General features: G+C 32.5%; 1 protein-coding gene across 2 annotated transcripts in view; it reads left to right on the top strand.

The window, feature by feature from the left end:
* LOC143246578 (cytochrome P450 3A8-like) overlaps positions 1 to 15979 on the top strand; it is a 47230-nt gene extending 31251 nt beyond the window's left edge. Inside the window, exons 6-15 of one of the 2 annotated variants that reach the window (XM_076493527.1) lie at positions 225 to 341; positions 2400 to 2488; positions 4844 to 4989; positions 5504 to 5619; positions 5771 to 5915; positions 7185 to 7345; positions 8966 to 9054; positions 10565 to 10708; positions 13213 to 13375; positions 15005 to 15979. In XM_076493527.1, the coding sequence (XP_076349642.1) occupies positions 225 to 341; positions 2400 to 2488; positions 4844 to 4989; positions 5504 to 5619; positions 5771 to 5915; positions 7185 to 7345; positions 8966 to 9054; positions 10565 to 10708; positions 13213 to 13375; positions 15005 to 15094 (1260 nt within the window). In that variant the 3' untranslated portion in view covers positions 15095 to 15979. The remainder of the gene's footprint in view (positions 1 to 224; positions 342 to 2399; positions 2489 to 4843; positions 4990 to 5503; positions 5620 to 5770; positions 5916 to 7184; positions 7346 to 8965; positions 9055 to 10564; positions 10709 to 13212; positions 13376 to 15004) is intronic. The other variant, XM_076493526.1, reaches the window with a different exon arrangement.
* Positions 15980 to 18538: the final 2559 nt, after the last annotated feature.

Raw genomic sequence — 18538 nt, forward strand, 5'->3', positions numbered from 1 at the left:
AGTTGTTAACTGTGATTTGTTTACTTCAGATATCGTTCTTAACAAAACAATCATTGATTTAGAATTGTCGCTGGAACTTTGTTAGCCTTTGTTAACTCGCAGATGTTGTGAGAACTATCATAAAATGCAGATCTTAAATAATATATATTAATAACTTTTGGACTTTCAAGTGCTTTATACATCCATATCAATGTTGTCTATACACAGTGTTGTTTTTGGACTAGAACTTTCACTTCGGACACTCGATAGCAGACAACATGCTTTTCGCCTTAGAAGGAGATTCCTGGAAGCGAGTCCGAACCATCGTTACACCTGCTTTCACTTCGGGAAAAATGCGTAAGGTATGGTATCTTATATTTATGGTAAAACTGTTTAGACTAGGTACCACCGTCCCTATTTTGTAACTATCCACCAGAGGGAGAGAGCCACTTAGAAGCACCTATCATCTACGTTAAGGGATTGTCTGTTACAACGCAGCTATAGCTTATAGAGTATGAAATATTTTGCATTATTACAGAAAATCGAACCCGATCACCAACTAAGAAACCAGTACAGAGGTATTTTGCTCCTTTTGATATTACCCAACATAGCTGACAGTGTTTTGGGTGTAAGATCATATCATTATAAGGGTTTTATTTTATAACTAATTTTAAACCGAGTCTTCATGAAGAATAAACAAAGATGAAATTGGTTGAAACTGTCTAGTACAGCGTGACTCTTATGGTGGAAGTCTTGGAGGAATAATCTACAAAAGTAGCACCATTGAAAAGGACGTTGTTTCAAAGTCGGAACTAAAGATGGAAGAGACAGATCACGCTGAACTAAACACTTTCTGACACTTTCATCTTTGGTTGTTCGTTACGAAAGGATTTGTTTACAGTATGGGCCCTACAAGGTGAGGTGGTTAAAGCAATATACCCGTGATGTAAGGGACATGAGTTCGAATCCGTGTTTCCTCAAACATGTTTGCCCTATCATTCAAGATGGCGTTATTGTGTGACAGTCAATCCCACTATTCGTTTGTAAAAGTGTAGCCCAGGCGTTGGCGGTTCGTTATCAAGACTACCTGTCTTCCCTCTAGCCCTACCCTTCTGGAGAAATACGGAAAATATTATTTCAGTTTTGAGTTAAAGGTTCGATCTGTGAGATTTCAACAGAACAGATGATCCAGTAAATGTGTATGTGCTTGTCAACAATCAATCTTTGTTTTATTTTAACCAACATATTTGTTATTGTTATACCATCATCTCTCCAACATTTCTCTCAGGAAAAATGTTTGGTATCTGCGAAATAAAGAGGTTTCAGTGTTAAGACAGCTAGCGCATGTTGTCTTTGTGGTTTTGGATCAAGTACGTTAAATGTAATTAGAAAGATGTAAATACTAAACCTCTGTGACAACTATAATAGTTGCTGATAATGACAGTGTAAATCAAATAATGGGTTTGTCACTTACAACAGTCAAAGTTTCCTTTCTTAAAGCTTTTACCACTTCACCATGAAAAAAATTATTCCAGAACTAATTGTTTAAATTTTTTGAATCATATAATTTATCGCATCCCGTCAGTACAGCGGAATGTTTTCGGATTTACAACGCTATAATGAGGGATTCGATTCCTCTCGGTGGGCTTAGAAGATAGCCCGATGTGGCTTTGCTATCAGAAAACACACAAACGCATCATATAATTTAAAGTTGCTAAGTGATTAAAACAAAAAACTAAACTGTTTAAAGTGGTTAACCGTATGTATTTAGTTTATGTAATATTTGTAAAGTTATTACATCATGAGCAAAATTACTACAACCTCTGATTAACTGCACGAATTGTTATTCTTATTACAAGTAATAATTAATATAATCAATGAGTAATACCAGATGTTTGTTTGTTTGTTTTTGTTTTGGAATTTCGCACAAAGCTACTCGAGAGCTATCTGTGCTAGCCGTCGCTAATTTAGCAGTGTAAGACTAGAGGGAAGGCAGCTAGTCATCACCACCCACCGCCAACTCTTGGGCTTTTCTTTTACCAACGAATAGTGGGATTGACCGCAACATTATAACGCCCCTACGGACGGGAGGGCGAGCATGTTTGGCGCGACTCGGGCGCGCACGCCTTAACGCGCTAGGCCATGCCAGGCCAATACCAGATGTATAATAACAATAGGTCTCAGAGAAGGTGTCGGTAAAATAAATATTTATGTACGTAAAGCACACAATGTATAAATTGTAAGATAAATAATAAGGTTATATTATTATTGTCAGAAGGTAACAATGGCAATGAAATATAATTATTAAACTTATAATAATGTTAAACATCTTTGATGTTGTTTATACTTGATATAATTAGTATTAGAAATGTATTACTGTAAATCTAGTTCTTTAGTTTACCGTATTTGTTTCTTTATAGATGCAAAGTTTAGTGCTTGAGTGTGCTGACACATTAACTGAAAACTTTCTAAAGGCTGCAGAAGATGGAAAATCTATTGACTGTAAAGTGTAAGGTGTTAGAGATCACTTTCTTTGAATACATTTCAAAAAAAAAATGATTGTGTACATTATATGGAAACAGTTTTAGAAATTCACTATACAGTCCATATCAACAGGTCTAGTCATGCTTTATCTAATGACCAAACCCCTCGATAGCAACCTTGCAGATCAGTTTTCACATTAATACGTTCAGTTGTAAGTGTCATGTCCTAAGCTCACAATTCCTCTCTAACTGCTTTGCATAATCCATGTAGGAGGAGAGTTTTAAGTACACGTTTGAATATTCAAATTGCTCTGAAATATATAGATAGTAACTTAAACAAATTCTTCCTTCAAAAATATCATAAAATCTGGTTTCCTTCTCTGTCTGTTAAAGGTGCACAACTGTTGAATGGATGTGATGTGAATGTAGCTTTTGTTTTCGTGACTTATGTCACTTTCTGAAACTTAAATCCTAATTTATTATTTCGCGTAAAATTTCTGGGGCGTGTGAACATCTGCTTCTTACCCATGTATTCATGTATTCTGATCTATGATACGACTTGTTTCAGATGTATTTTTCTCGATGGTTTTGGTGTCCTAAGTTGACCCATATTGCTTTATTTTTCATTCCCATTACGAACAATTGCTCTTTTGAAAATTCTAAATATCCGATCTAATGTAGTGGCTCAGCTGAAAGTAAGCAGGCATAACATTTTAAAATTTTAGTTTTGATACCCTGCACGTAATATTATATATATGACACGAAAGTAACTTTGAACTATAAGAATACATTTAGCTCATAATTCTTTTGGACTTGTATGCACCGAGTGTAGTAGAATAATCTCATTTGACACTTCTTTAGAGATGTGACATGGTCGATCAACGTTTAAACATTTTAATGTACATCCAAATACTACTATATAATCTATACTAACTCGTCTCCATGTTAACTGTATAAACACCGTAACTCCTAAATTGTGACACACATTTCAGAAGTGATATTTTGGTATCTCAAAACTAAAAAAATCTCACAACCACCTATAAGCTATACTCGTTTGTCATAACACTAACTGCCATCAAATCACTGTTAATGTTTGGCATGTTCTCTTTAATACATGTTTGAGAATCATAAGTAACATGCAGTGATTAATATTTCACAAATAAGGAAAACAATCACCTCTTTTGTTCCCAATTAATAGCTATCTAAACGTTAAGTTTTTGTTTAATTAATAGTATGTAATTCTTTTACATCGACTATTGACTTTTACTGTACTGATATATTATGTTTTGTTATTATTATTATTATTAATTACAAAATTGAAACAAAACCTGACTGTGTGTACAAAGATCAATGTAGTGGGTGACTTACTGGGGTGGGGTTGGTTAGCCACCCTCTTTTAATATTGTTTTTACAACGTTGTTACATTCATTCATGTAATCTTTAAAATGTGTCTGTGGAATCTTACAATATGATTCGGGTTTTTCAATAGCATTAAATGCTAGCTGCTTTTGTCTCTAGTCTGCGAGTTTAACACTAGGGAACGACTAACGCATATACAACTTGAGAAGCTTAAAATGAATATATGGAATAACAAATATTTTTTAGTTGTTATTCAATTAAACAATGATTGTTTTTACTTTGGTTCAGTTTAATGTTTAAGGAACGTACGGAAGCTAAACTACATTTAGAATAGGTATCTATGACAATTAAACTGTAGAATACACTGACCATTTAGATAATTATTATTTATTTACAATTATACGAATTTGAACATTATATTTTCCTTAAACTTTTTTCCCATAACAGGAAACGAAATGAACAGCACCTTTCAGACAGTTTGTATTTATCGGAATTTTTTAGTGATTTATTTTCAGAAGTCATAAGTGCTGTGCAATATTGAACAATAGATGGCGCGTTTCTCCCAATAATTGTGAGTAGGTTTCACACGGAACCCCATGTATCTTGAAATTACATTGTTTAAAACTGTATATAAACACACACAGAAAATAACATGATAATCTGTGACTGTGTCGATTATAAGAAGACATTAATCTATTGGTTGTGGCTGTACGATAGAAGAATTTTCATTTAAAAATTAGCAGAGGAAGTGGTAATTTAGAAAAGTCCTGTACCAATCATTCTGAGTGACATTTCTAGCATGAGTAAATTTTGTACCAGTTTGGTTTCAAAAATGTTGTTGTCAGAGCAAAGATGGACCGAGTTCACTATTCTTTACTCACCGGCTGTGAGAGGTAATTTTTGGGGAAAACAGCTTTAATAGGTTCTTATATATATTTTTATTAGCATTATTAATTTATTTCCCTTCAAAAAGTTCATGTTCACAAATAATTAAAGATTTTTGTGTTTTCTTTTTCATCCAGCTATTTTGGTGCGTTCACCATGGATGTGATTGCCAGCTGTGCTTTTGGAACTAAAACAAATGCTCTAAGAAACCCTGATAGTGCTTTTACTCAATTTGCCAAAGAAGCTTTTAGTTCTCCCAACAGATGGCGATTATTATTTGCATGTGAGTAGCGTGTTGGTATAGTTTGAGTAAGAATTAACTTTGTGTTATGCATAGCTTTCAAACAGGATCTCTTTCTCAATCAGAATCACATTAGTAGCACGGAAATGTCGTAATTTATTGGATTTGAGGGTCATTATAATGTGAAAGGTCAATCCCACTATTCACTGGTAAAAGAGTAGCCCAAGAGTTGGCGATGGGTAGTGATGATTAGCTGCCTTTCTTCTAGTCTTCCATTGCTATTTAACATTTACTGGCCTGAAAAAAACAACACATTTCATCGTGTTCCGAGAGATTTACAGTTTTCTGAAATGTGCAACACTCCCTTCGATATTACATTCTAAATCCTTACCAAGTAATACTCAAAATCTATTATAGGTATATTTTTAATTGTTAAATAAAACTTTTATAATTATGTACTTTTATAAAAAGTACATGTAATATCTGAAATATAATAAAATAATATATTGTTCAAATTACACAATAATATTTTAAAGAATTACCTTTTTTCTTTTAGTTGCCTTCCCTAGCATAATGAAACTGTTCAAAATTCCCGTGATTGACCCATCAGGTATGGAGTTTTTCAAGGAGTTGCCTCTCAAGATAATTGACCAACGTAAACACAGTCCTGAGGTAATTAATATTTAACCTCTGTTTTGTAAAGGCGTGTAATAGTATTATTATGTGTCTTAAAATAAAAATGATAAAAAACTACGTTTATTCAACATTAGTTAATAATTTCACATGTTTTTCTTCAATAACGAAAGGTTTCCGATGATTTCAGACAAAGAGAATAGACTTCCTTCAGTTGCTTCTAGAAACCATGGACAACAAACTGCAGAACTCCAAAGAGGACATTAAAAATGTCAAAAATTATGGATACGAAGAGGAAAACTTTAAATTTTTCAACAACAAGTTACAAAATAAATGTGAGGAAATTTAAAAATGTGATTAGACTTGACGTAGAGAATCAAATGTAATAGTTTGAGTTTTGTTTACACGAGTTCTAAAACACATTTTGACAACCGTTAAAACTGTTATTTGTACGATCTAACTGAAGATTGTAATAACTTACCGAAAGTTTGAAATCTTCATGGCTAGGTCACTGTTTTACTGAATTTGTGGCGACAGTAAACATTTAGTAGTCATGGAAATCACAATTAAGTTTTGTTATATGAATCTAAAGAAGGTTTTATTGTAACAGTGAAACTGACACTTTAACTTTTACTTTATGAAGACAAAGAACGTATTACTTTAATTGTGAAACTGTCTTCTTTAACTTTTGTTATATGAACATTAAGAAGATTTTGCTTTAATTCTCAGACTTTGTTTTTAATGTAAAGTCTCTTAAAGATATTAAATAATATTTGAGAGAAGTATAATGTTCCAGATTTTTATAATGTTTAGGGTCACATTGATCTGAATGAATTTTAAAGAAACATCACGGAATTTATTAATTTTTTAAAAAAATACATGATTTTTCGTGTTTGTTATATTCAGGAAGAGAAAATAATATGAACTTTTATGACAACAAATCAAAGATATGTTTAATTTCTTAGAAACCGTCTTGAATTCTGTGTGAAATGAAATAAAACGGACGCAAGTTAAAAATAAGTAAAATTTATTTGTGAGATTTTGGTTTGAATAGGTAAATTTGTACGTGTTAATCTTCGAGCATCCAAACCACGAAGTAAATTTTACGTCGAGTGAAGATAGTTTCGAAAGGTAAAGAGCATTGTTAGTGACAGGAATATAAACCCTCTTAAATTTTAACTTTGATACAAAGGATATTTTAATATTTTAATTGTACAATGTTGTGACATAATATTGATAACTATTGATTATATTGTAATTTGTTTAGGTGTTAGTTAGATACACTGTTTTTTACTCTTTTCTTTTAAGAAATAATTTGTTGGTAAACACAAAGATACACGATAAGTTATCAAACCCTGAATGTTATCAATATAATGGTATTTATATTAGATAACAAATTCTACACAATGATTAGTTAACTAATCATGTTTCCAGCTGTACAAGTTCTAGCTAATTTAGTTAAGTTCTTGCCGATAAATTGAATTTATTAGTTTTACGCGTGAGAGAAAGTTCGAAAGTAATTCGATTTATTTATATATCTTTATGTTATTGAATTTCTTATCGAACATGAACAAATACACTTTACTATATAATTACTGTTCCAGATTTGACCCAAGACGAACTTGTAGCTCAATGCGTTATATTCTTCTTGGCTGGTTACGAGACTACGGCTAGTGCTTTATCATACATTGTTTATCTCTTGGCTTTAAATCAGGATTGCCAAAATAAATTATATCAGGAAATTGATGAAACCTTACATTCACAGGTATGCCTAAAATTTATTTTCAAGGCAGTAATGACAGGAATATATACTCTTCAAAATAAGAAACGCAAAAGGGATATTTTTTTTTATTTTAAAGAGAAATATATGTAATAACGTTACAAGCTCAGAGTATGTGATGTTACACGTGTTAAGGCACTGATTGTCATTCCAAAATGACAATAAAAGTTGTGCACTTTGATAACGGAGGAATACATCGGATTTTTCGCCAAAACGCATGCGTGTCCAATAAATTTGGTTGAGAGACCTGCATGTTCTGCAAGTGCAACATGTGCAAAATCCCTATAAAAGTGACGGGATCTCGGTTTCCATAGCTCAATGTTAAGCCACCGACACTCAATACGCCAAGACTGACTGAAGCACAACGCAACAACGCCATTGGTCGCTTGGAAGCAGGCGAATCTTGATCAGATGTTGCCAGAGCTGTGAATGTCCACCCAAGCACCATCACAAAGCTATGTAATCGTCACCAACAACATGGATCAACTCGTGACTGTCCACGATCTGGCAGACCTCGTGTGCAGGATGTTGACAGATTTGGTGGTGGCAGCGTCATGATGTGGGCTGCCATCGCCTACAATGCCAGAACAGACCTTTTGCACATTCGAGGGAATCTTACGGCTCAACGACACGTCGACGAGATAATTAGGCCCCATGTGCAACCAATCATGGTGAACGTCAACGACGTTTTTCAACATGACAACGCCCGTCCTCACACAGCCCAACTCACCACTGTCTTCTTGAGACACCACAACATCAACGTTCTTCCCTGGCCCTCCAGATCACCAGATTTAAACCCCATCGAACATCTTTGGGACGAGTTGGACCGACGTCTGCGACGGCGACAACCTCAACCACAGACTCTACCTCAGCTTGCAGCAGCTTTGCAGGCTGAGTAGACAGCCATTCCACATGATGTGATTCGTCATCTCATCGATTCCATGGGCAGGAGATGCCAAGTAGTTATTGATGCTCACGGGGGGCATACTCGTTATTGACGTTGAGTGACGTTAAACATTAACTAGTCAGCGTGGACTTCGCCTTTGCAGATTTTGGATGTTCAGCAGTGAATGTGCAAAGTTTTACACATGTCATACAGAACTACCCAGAATAAACTTATTAACAATTTATCTCATATTTTGCCTTTTGCGTTTCTTTTTTGAAAAGTATATACTAAATAAAACATGTTGTGTGTATATAAAACGCTAAGTTAGTGAAACGAGAAATATTCCAGTAAAAAATGTTTATCGAAGTTCAAAAGCATATTGATGACACAGAACAATATTACTACATAAACAATAAGAGAAAGTTCCGTCAGTCTACTATGAAATGTGAATCTTGTTAATTATAATGATTGAAAGTGATATTATTGTAACGGTGTCATAAAATTTCAACGTTTGTTTAATACAAGTGTGGTATAGTGAGAAATGTATTCCTTAAATATTAGAAACTGTCGAATTTAATTTCTTTCATAATTTATAATTAACACATAATTTATTTCTCTAATCAGACTGTGTATATACGGATATAATGCAGAAGCGTTGTCGTATGTTAAGGACAAGAATTTTAACTTAATTAAACTCTTGTAATATCTGTATGGTCTAGGAACACGAGATTTACGAAGCTGTCAGTTCTATGAAATACTTGGATGCAGTTGTGTGTGAAAGTATTCGAATCTACCCTCCTTCTGCATTGTAAGTAACAGCTAATACCGTAAAAGATAATCTATGGATATTTGATATAACTCGTGGCGTTAGTGTTTGTATATAACAATTAGATAGTTGTACCCAGGAACTCGCACAAATGGTGAAAATTGGTTATTTCATGTTAATAAATAGTCTACTCTTACCTTCAGGAGAATCACTAAATATTTATCTTAGATTTCATTACATTACGTTCAATAAATCACTCTTTTAATTGTTTATCTGTTTCCTATCCTGACTCTTTACTATATTTACCTCAGCATTTTCAAATTTCATGAAATATCAGTGATCAAATTATATTTAAAACTAGTACAGTTACTGATTTTTGCTATGTTTGGTTTTATTTCTGAATTTCGCTCAAAGCTACAAGAAGGGTACCTGCACTAACCGTCCCTAATTTAACTGTGTAAGACTAGAGGGAAGGAAACTAGTCATCACCACCAACCACCAACTATTGAGCTACTCTTTCACCACCGAATAGTGGGATTGACCGTCACATTATAACAAGTGGACGGCTGAAAGGGCGAGCATTATTGGTGCGAAGAGGATTCGAACGTACGACCCTCGAGTGTCTTAATCACCAGGCCTTAATGGCCTGTCTTTCCTAGGACTCGTACAGAAACTCTTCGAACTTACTACAGTGCACCAAATAAACTAATATTCTAATATCAGGTTACTTGGAAGATAACGGTACATTTTCATCCTCTATTCAAACTAAGTTATCAAACTTTACAAAATCTAAAGTAATACAGTGCTAATTTCCAGGGAAAAAAATTCTAGGGAATTAATATAAAAAAAGAGAAGTTCCACTCCATCTGGAGTTCCAAAGAAGAACTAACATTGAGTTTCAATGACAGAAATTACTGCTGTTACTTATCGTTTATATTTGTTTCCATTCTAATTTTCTGGTCTTGATTACATAATTATTTAATTCAACCTATGAAAACATTTCTTCCAGTTAAAATACATTTGATTTTAGGTTTACATTAGATTTACTTGTTTTATTCTGTTTATCAAATTATATCTTTTTGTAACACCAGTTGACTTCTCTCAAAAGCAAATATAAAAACACTCATTAAATCATAATAATTTAACTATATATTTTCATTTTTCTGACCTCATTTTACATATTGTCTTAAGAACATTAGGTTCATGTTGTGTTAATTATGAATTAAAATACAAAGTCAAAAATATATTGCATAATTTTTAAGAGATCAAATACAAGTTTTAAAGACCATTTATTGTTTAGTTGTTACGTATTACAATTTAAAATAGCCTGATTCTACAACTTTAGTGAATAGTCTCGAATTTCGCAATACATATTTAACAGTATGAGTGAGATACATTTCTAAATATAAATTTAACTTTAACAAACGTTAATATTAAAATAAATACAAAATGTTTAATGTGATTTGATTGGTAACATCTTAATATTTATAAAGTAAGTTACTAGTTCTTGTTGTTTAAATATTACATAGAGCTTATTTAATTATTTTTACAGTGGGAAAAGATGTGCTTTGGAAGATTATACGTTTGATGATATAGGGCTGACTATACCTAAAGACACACCAGTGAGGTTCCCAATATACGCAATGCACCATGACCCTAAAAACTTTCCAGACCCGGAGAAATTTGATCCAGACAGGTAGTGGCATATTTTATTTAAGACAGAAAAATAACAGCTGGAATACGTGTAACAGCTGTTTTTTTTATGTTGTCCAAACAATTATGAGTTAGTTTTACCCGAACTAGCTGGGAAGAGCTATTTTATTTTGCTCTAGATAAGTGACAAGTGTTGTTTTTTTATGAGAAGTAATATGTGTTTTCAAGTGCTTCCGAAAAGTAAGTAAGTGTTGGCTGTGTGACATAGACAGGTAACAGGTGATGGTCATTTAATAACATGGTTATGTCGCTTTATTTTTATTTAATTGTTCTGTTGATCAATTACTACGTATTTAGATATTAAAAAAAAATACTTACGTTAGAAATCCAGTTAAAGCATCGGTTACTTCTTAAGATAAAGACCAAATTCCATTATAGACAACATTCTGATGTCTGACGTTATAAGTCAGAACATTATATAAAGAGTGTAAACATGGACGTTTTCTTTATTGTTTCTTAACTTTATTAAAACAGATTTATTTCACTATGAAGTAAAACACTAGTAAAATGTAATATAATTATATGATTTGGAAATACTTTTGGAACCTCACTATTAATGTGTGTTAACAATACTTATGGAACCTCACTAATAATGTGTGTTAACAATACTTATGGAACCTCACTATTAATGTGTGTTAACAATACTTATGGAACCTCACTATTAATGTGTGTTAACAATACTTATGGAACCTCACTATTATGTGTGTTAACAATACTTATGGAACCTCACTATTAATGTGTGTTAACAATTCTTATGGAACCTCACTATTAATGTGTGTTAACAATACTTATGGAACCTCACTATTAATGTGTGTTAACAATACTTATGGAACCTCACTATTAATGTGTGTTAACAATACTTATGGAACCTCACTATTAATGTGTGTTAACAATACTTATGGAACCTCACTATTAATGTGTGTTAACAATTCTTATGGAACCTCACTATTAATGTGTGTTAACAATACTTATGGAACCTCACTATTAATGTGTGTTAACAATACTTATGGAACCTCACTATTAATGTGTGTTAACAATACTTATGGAACCTCACTATTAATGTGTGTTAACAATTCTTATGGAACCTCACTATTAATGTGTGTTAACAATACTTATGGAACCTCTATTAATGTGTGTTAACAATACTTATGGAACCTCACTATTAATGTGTGTTAACAATACTTATGGAACCTCACTATTAATGTGTGTTAACAATACTTATGGAACCTCACTATTAATGTGTGTTAACAATACTTATGGAACCTCACTATTAATGTGTGTTAACAATACTTATGGAACCTCACTATTAATGTGTGTTAACAATACTTATGGAACCTCACTATTAATGTGTGTTAACAATACTTATGGAACCTCACTATTAATGTGTGTTAACAATACTTATGGAACCTCACTATTAATGTGTGTTAACAATACTTATGGAACCTCACTATTAATGTGTGTTAACAATACTTATGGAACCTCACTATTAATGTGTTAACAATACTTATGGAACCTCACTATTAATGTGTGTTAACAATTCTTATGGAACCTCACTATTAATGATTGTTAACAATACTTATGGAACCTCACTATTAATGTGTGTTAACAATACTTATGGAACCTCACTATTAATGTGTGTTAACAATACTTATGGAACCTCACTATTAATGTGTGTTAACAATACTTATGGAACCTCACTATTAATGTGTGTTAACAATTCTTATGGAACCTCACTATTAATGTGTGTTAACAATACTTATGGAACCTCACTATTAATGTGTGTTAACAATACTTATGGAACCTCACTATTAATGTGTGTTAACAATACTTATGGAACCTCACTATTAATGTGTGTTAACAATACTTATGGAACCTCACTATTAATGTGTGTTAACAATACTTATGGAACCTCACTATTAATGTGTGTTAACAATACTTATGGAACCTCACTATTAATGTGTGTTAACAATACTTATGGAACCTCACTATTAATGTGTGTTAACAATTCTTATGGAACCTCACTATTAATGTGTGTGTTAAGAATACTTGAGTTTCAATCTTGTTGAGTGCCAGTGTTATTCTAAATTTTTCAATTTTGTTGTTATTTTGATATCTACAATTGTAACACAGCTAACTCCAAGCAAAGATAATATCCATATCTTTAACTTCGTGTACATATTTCTTTGGTGAGATATGTACACATTTTAGACACCTGGACACTAATTTACAGATTTTGTTTTTACTTTAACCTTGTGAACAAAATGATTTACCTTCATTTCCATACTTTTCTTTACAATCGAGGTACTAGGCCAGGCTGATTGTATCTTCAAAATAATTTAGAATAAATATTGCGTGAGGAAAATAAATGGTTGAACATTTCAATTACATGTTTAAGAAATTCATTTCGTAATTTGTCCATTATTATTATTATTTTGTTTTAGAAAATTTCAAATATTGAAAGTCGAAATAAACTTCTTGTACATACAGATTTCTTCCTGAGAACAAATCCAACATTATACCATACACTTACATGCCATTCGGGGCTGGTCCCAGGAACTGTATAGGAATGCGATTTGCTCTAATGGAAATAAAATTATGTTTGGTCCACATTCTACGTCATTTGCGTTTTCTACCTTGTTCTGAAACTAAGGTAAAGACGAGTTTTCTTTATTTTACATAAAACGTTCCTTTATTTTTGTACGTCGGGAAATTAAGAATGTAGCTATATGTAACTAAAAAGTATTTTCATTGATTTTGTTGAGCCAAATGGTTTATGAACACTACTACTGTAGTAACAAAATTTGATGTTTTATACAGGTACCTTATATCAATATAACACACAATTACTTTAGTTACTAAAAGTTGTTATTGTTCTTTACATATGCTTTGTATCAATTTAGAACACTCAGTGATTAAATGTTGTTTGTTTATTATAAAGAATAAAATTCGATTTAAAGTACTATTACTTTAGTGATTAAAAGTTTTATTTAGAAATAAAAATTTTTACGCATTGTGTTTTATTTTGAGTCTTTGGGTTTGATAGTTTATTTAGAAAGATATCGAGATATTGGCTCATAATAATAACATATTCAAACTTGATTACTTACAGTTTAACTTAGCTTCATAACTTAAAACCACCTAGCACAAGTTGATAATCCTACAACTTCGAAAATTAACAGTTTTCACAGCATTATTCTGTTTCCGGTGTAGTTTATTCGGATTACGATTGACAGTAAATTGTCACAATCCAGAATATCCTTTAGATACACCAAATCTTGATTATTCCTATATTTATTATGTGTTAATTTGTTGTTTTTCTTGGATTTCTACAAGTGATCTTACTTAAAGTAGCATCATAAATGTTAAATTTGCTTTAAATACTATTATCATGACGGATATTAACCCAAGGCCTAACGTATTATCAAAGTACTTTATGTATTCTTACAGCCTGTGTCCCGACTTCTATTTTATGGTTTCAGGACCTGTAAATCCTTAATGGTTTCAGGACCTGTAAATCGTTAATGGTTTCAGGTTTTGTAAGATCTTTCATCAAGTTGTTTCATCTAAATTCGTCCACTCACGGTGAACTTTGTAGAGAGTGCAAGTTGCATTTCTTAACTGATTGGTGTATTCTGTGTGGGACTACTTAGATCTGTATTGCTTCTCTGATTGCGTGGACATGTTCTGTAGAATTAATGGATTTCTACTCTCTGTAAGATTACTTGGGTGTGTACTTTGTATTGACCTACTGACGTTGGTTCCCTCTATTGGATTATTTGTGTCTGTACTCGACATTGGGCTATTTGGGTCTATACACTGTATGGGGCTAGTTTGGAATATACTTTGTATATGCATAGGACATTTTTGATCTGCAGTTTTAATGTGATAGCTTGAATATATACTGTATATGGAGCTTTGATTTATGGCATTACATGGATCTGTACTCAGTATGAGACTGCTTTGATCTCTGTTCTTTGTGGGTCTGCGTACAACCATCATTCTCAGGAAAACCATTGAAATTATACTGTGATACATTGAGATCTTTATTTTGCAGAATATATGCTATGAGTAAATAAATGTTCATATGTTGTAGCTCTTTAGTATATGTTGTAAATAAAATTATGTGAGTTTTGTAGCTACACCGTATATATAATATATATCAATATTTGAAATAATGCTTGATTAACTGATGAATTATGAAAACTCTCGATTGTTTTCCAGTTGTTTTATAAGTTATTTTTTATACAGAGATTTCAAAGTAAATATTTGTATCATCCAGGTTCCTTTGAAGTTTCTTCCATCAGTATTAATAATCCAAATCTCTGACGTCACTCTCAAGGTTGAAAGTAGAAACGGACATTCACATTAAAAGATAGAACCTGACCATCCAATAAGAACAACGTGTTTTATATTTCAGGCTTTTAGCTGTTGATTGGCAGTGAGGATCTTGTTATGTTAGTTACAACCAATAGAAATATTTCTGAAAGGGACACTTCTAGCTTCTGTTTTTTAATATAAATGATTGTTATTTTTGGTTGCCAGTGTGGTTAGGCACAATATTTTATGTAATTCAGTATATTACTATATGATATATATAAATATATATATATATATATATATTAAGGATGACACCATACCTAAAACAGTCACGTTTGCAGTTGTGCCTTGACGGAACTGTTTATGGTATTTCATTAATTAAAAACATTTTTAGGAGGGGTGTTGAAAATATTGTTTAAATACGGTAACATCACGTTAGATAATTAATACTACATTAGTACTTGAAGGAAACGAATGGTTGTTTTGTATTACATTATCATCAGTATCATCGGTTGTTTCTTTATTATCATTTATATTGATACTATTGGCTAAAATGTTTAACATAGCGAATTTTATTATTTTTTCGCTATACTTTTATTACAATGATTATTTTGTTTTCTTAGCTTACGGTGTGTGGATTTAGGACTAACCTAAAAATACTTCAAACTAAGAAGTATATCCACTTTACATTTACAATACAAATAATAGTCTATAATTAGAGCATCTATTTAATTTACACCCACTAGTCAAATGATGCACCAGAATTTGTTTTATATATGTAGACAAAATAATCTAAGATCGAAATTAGTAATTAAATAATATAAGAATTGTAACCAAAAAGATGACTAATGTGTTACATAGATCTGTGAGCAAAATACAAAACATTTTTATCAAAGTAAATTTGTAGAGTGTTAATAAATTGATTTCTATTAGCATATACTGGAACCATATGTTAACTTCTTTCTATATAGTTAAAACACGGCACGAGTGCCAGGACATTTATTTCAGACCCTATGTTTGATCAGCATGTTCATTTAAACAGACTTCTTGTGACCTCACCTGGTAAACATACATTGGATTTTTAAAGAATGATAAAAACATTCAAACTGGTTCATTCAGTTGTCAACAGAGGTCAGTGCAGCGGTTCAGGAGTGTTGAAATTCGTTCTATGTAATAGCAGGGAAGAATTAGCATCATGAAATGTTCATAATGAAGAACTGTTTTCTTGTACTTACATTCCTATACAGTACTGTACTATGGGAAGGTAAGAACTCATACGGGTAATGAATACTCTCTGTCGAGATAACCTTGTGTTTCTATGCATAGTGATTAATGAATACTCTCTGTCGAGATGACCTTGTGTTTATATACATAGTGATTAATGAATACTCTCTGTCGAAATGACCTTGTGTTTCTATGCATAGTGATTAATGAATACTCTCTGTCAAGATGACCTCGTGTTTACATACATAGTGATTAATGAATACTCTCTGTCGAGATGACCTTGTGTTTATATACATAGTGATTAATGAATACTCTCTGTCGAGATGACCTTGTGCTTACATACATAGTGATTAACTTTCTTAGTATTGATTCAGCTTCAGTCTAATCACAATTACCACATACACAGATCATTCACCATCTCCTATAATAAATTCTTCTGTACTTCCCTTTCTTTACACATGACTGTCATGTTGAATAAATAAACTGTCATTTTGTTACTTCATATTAACCGTTCGTATAATTTTCAGCCACTTAAAATTTAAAATCACTGTCCGAGTTTCTTACAGCGTTTGTTTTAGTTCTAAAAGCAGTCGCAAAGATGAATGCTCCAAAATAACTGGATAAATAAGAAAACACAAAGAAACTTTAGCTGTTTGTGAATGTCAACTTTTTTAAGGCAAATAAATTTATATTGTTATACAAAGAATATAATAAGCTATTAAAGCTGTTTTTACCTATGAAATTACCTTTTGCTGCCCGTGAGATCCGTATATTACGTCATATTGAGTAATGTCTGTTGGTGTTGTTCTATTTGAGCTTTTGTTTTAAAGAACTGAATAAAACAACTGAGTGAGATCACACGTTTGGAATTTAATATTCGAGGACTGTTCGAAAGAAAACGTGACCTACAAAAAGATACCAGTTCAACAATGATTTATTTTTCAACGTAACCTCCTAGTGAGTCTACAGACTTGTACCAACAATACTTTAATGTTTGTTCACCACGCTTCTTTGTTGAATATGTTGTATCGACATTTCATAATCCTGTCTCAACGTCTTTGTGAATTTCCTTAGTGAATTTATATTCACTCACAAGAAGTTTCACGGTTAATATTTATCAGAACAAAACTCAATTTACTTGTTTCTTTTACATCGAACCACAAACTTTTTGGACAACCATCGAAAAATCGATAAAGAACAGTTTGTTTGTTTTTTTTGAATTTCGCCCAAAGCTACACGAGGGTTATCTGTCCCTGGCTATCCGTCCCTAATTTAGCAGTGTAGGACTAGAGGGAAGGCAGCTAGTCATCACCACCCACTCTTGGGCTACTCTTTTTTTACCAACGAATAGAGGGATTGATCATCACATTATAACGCCCCCACGTCTGAAAAGGCGATCATGTTTGGCGCGACGGGGATGCGAACCCGCGACCCTCAGATTACGAGTCGCACGCCGGGCCATTATATCTTATTATCTAGCTATCTCACCAGGAACTATGGCTTTTTTGGAATCAAAAGGAATTCCTACGGTTAAAACAAAATTTCCTTTGCAGAATTTATGGAAAGGGTACAAAATGTTAAGTAGAAACATGTGACAACAAATTGTATTTGGTTTATTTGTTGTAAAGTTGTACAATGAGAGTCTCTTGCAAGGACTAAAACCTTGTTCAAAAATGGCAACTTGTTAAATGTATTTTTGTTAAGGTTTATTTTTAAATTTGTCCGTAAGTAATTAAAACGTTGATGTTTCCAGTTTAAAACTGAAACCAGTATTTTATCGCTACATGCCATTGAGAGGCAACAATAGGTGTATGAAAATCCAAATTAACTAGCACCCTAGTATTAGTTTTATCTGTAAATGTTTAGTAACTTATCAAGTATACAAACCGTTACATAACTCTGCACTGCTATATTGATTAACGTTCTTGCACTAAAACACGCAAGACAACAAGGAGTGGCCATGGGTTATTTTATTTATATTTCGGGGAAACCTAATGGAGGCACAAAAGATGAGTCCTAAGAGTGGGATTTTAATGTCACTGAAGCCAAATATGGAATCGGATTTATTGTTTTTGGTTCTTTTGTACTACAGTGTTTAGAATGGTAACGAACACTTAAAATTCCTTTTATAGGATAGAGATCGATAAAAAAAAAACAAATTAAGCTTTATGTTAAAGACATTTAGACAATTTCTATCGTAGGCTTCTCATGTTTGAAAATAAACTGTGACGTTTTAAAGGAGATTATTAATGGAGTAGATGTAACGTACTGG

The sequence above is a fragment of the Tachypleus tridentatus genome, chromosome 3 (assembly GCF_004210375.1).
Source record: "Tachypleus tridentatus isolate NWPU-2018 chromosome 3, ASM421037v1, whole genome shotgun sequence".
In the NCBI taxonomy this organism is placed as follows: domain Eukaryota; kingdom Metazoa; phylum Arthropoda; class Merostomata; order Xiphosura; family Limulidae; genus Tachypleus; species Tachypleus tridentatus.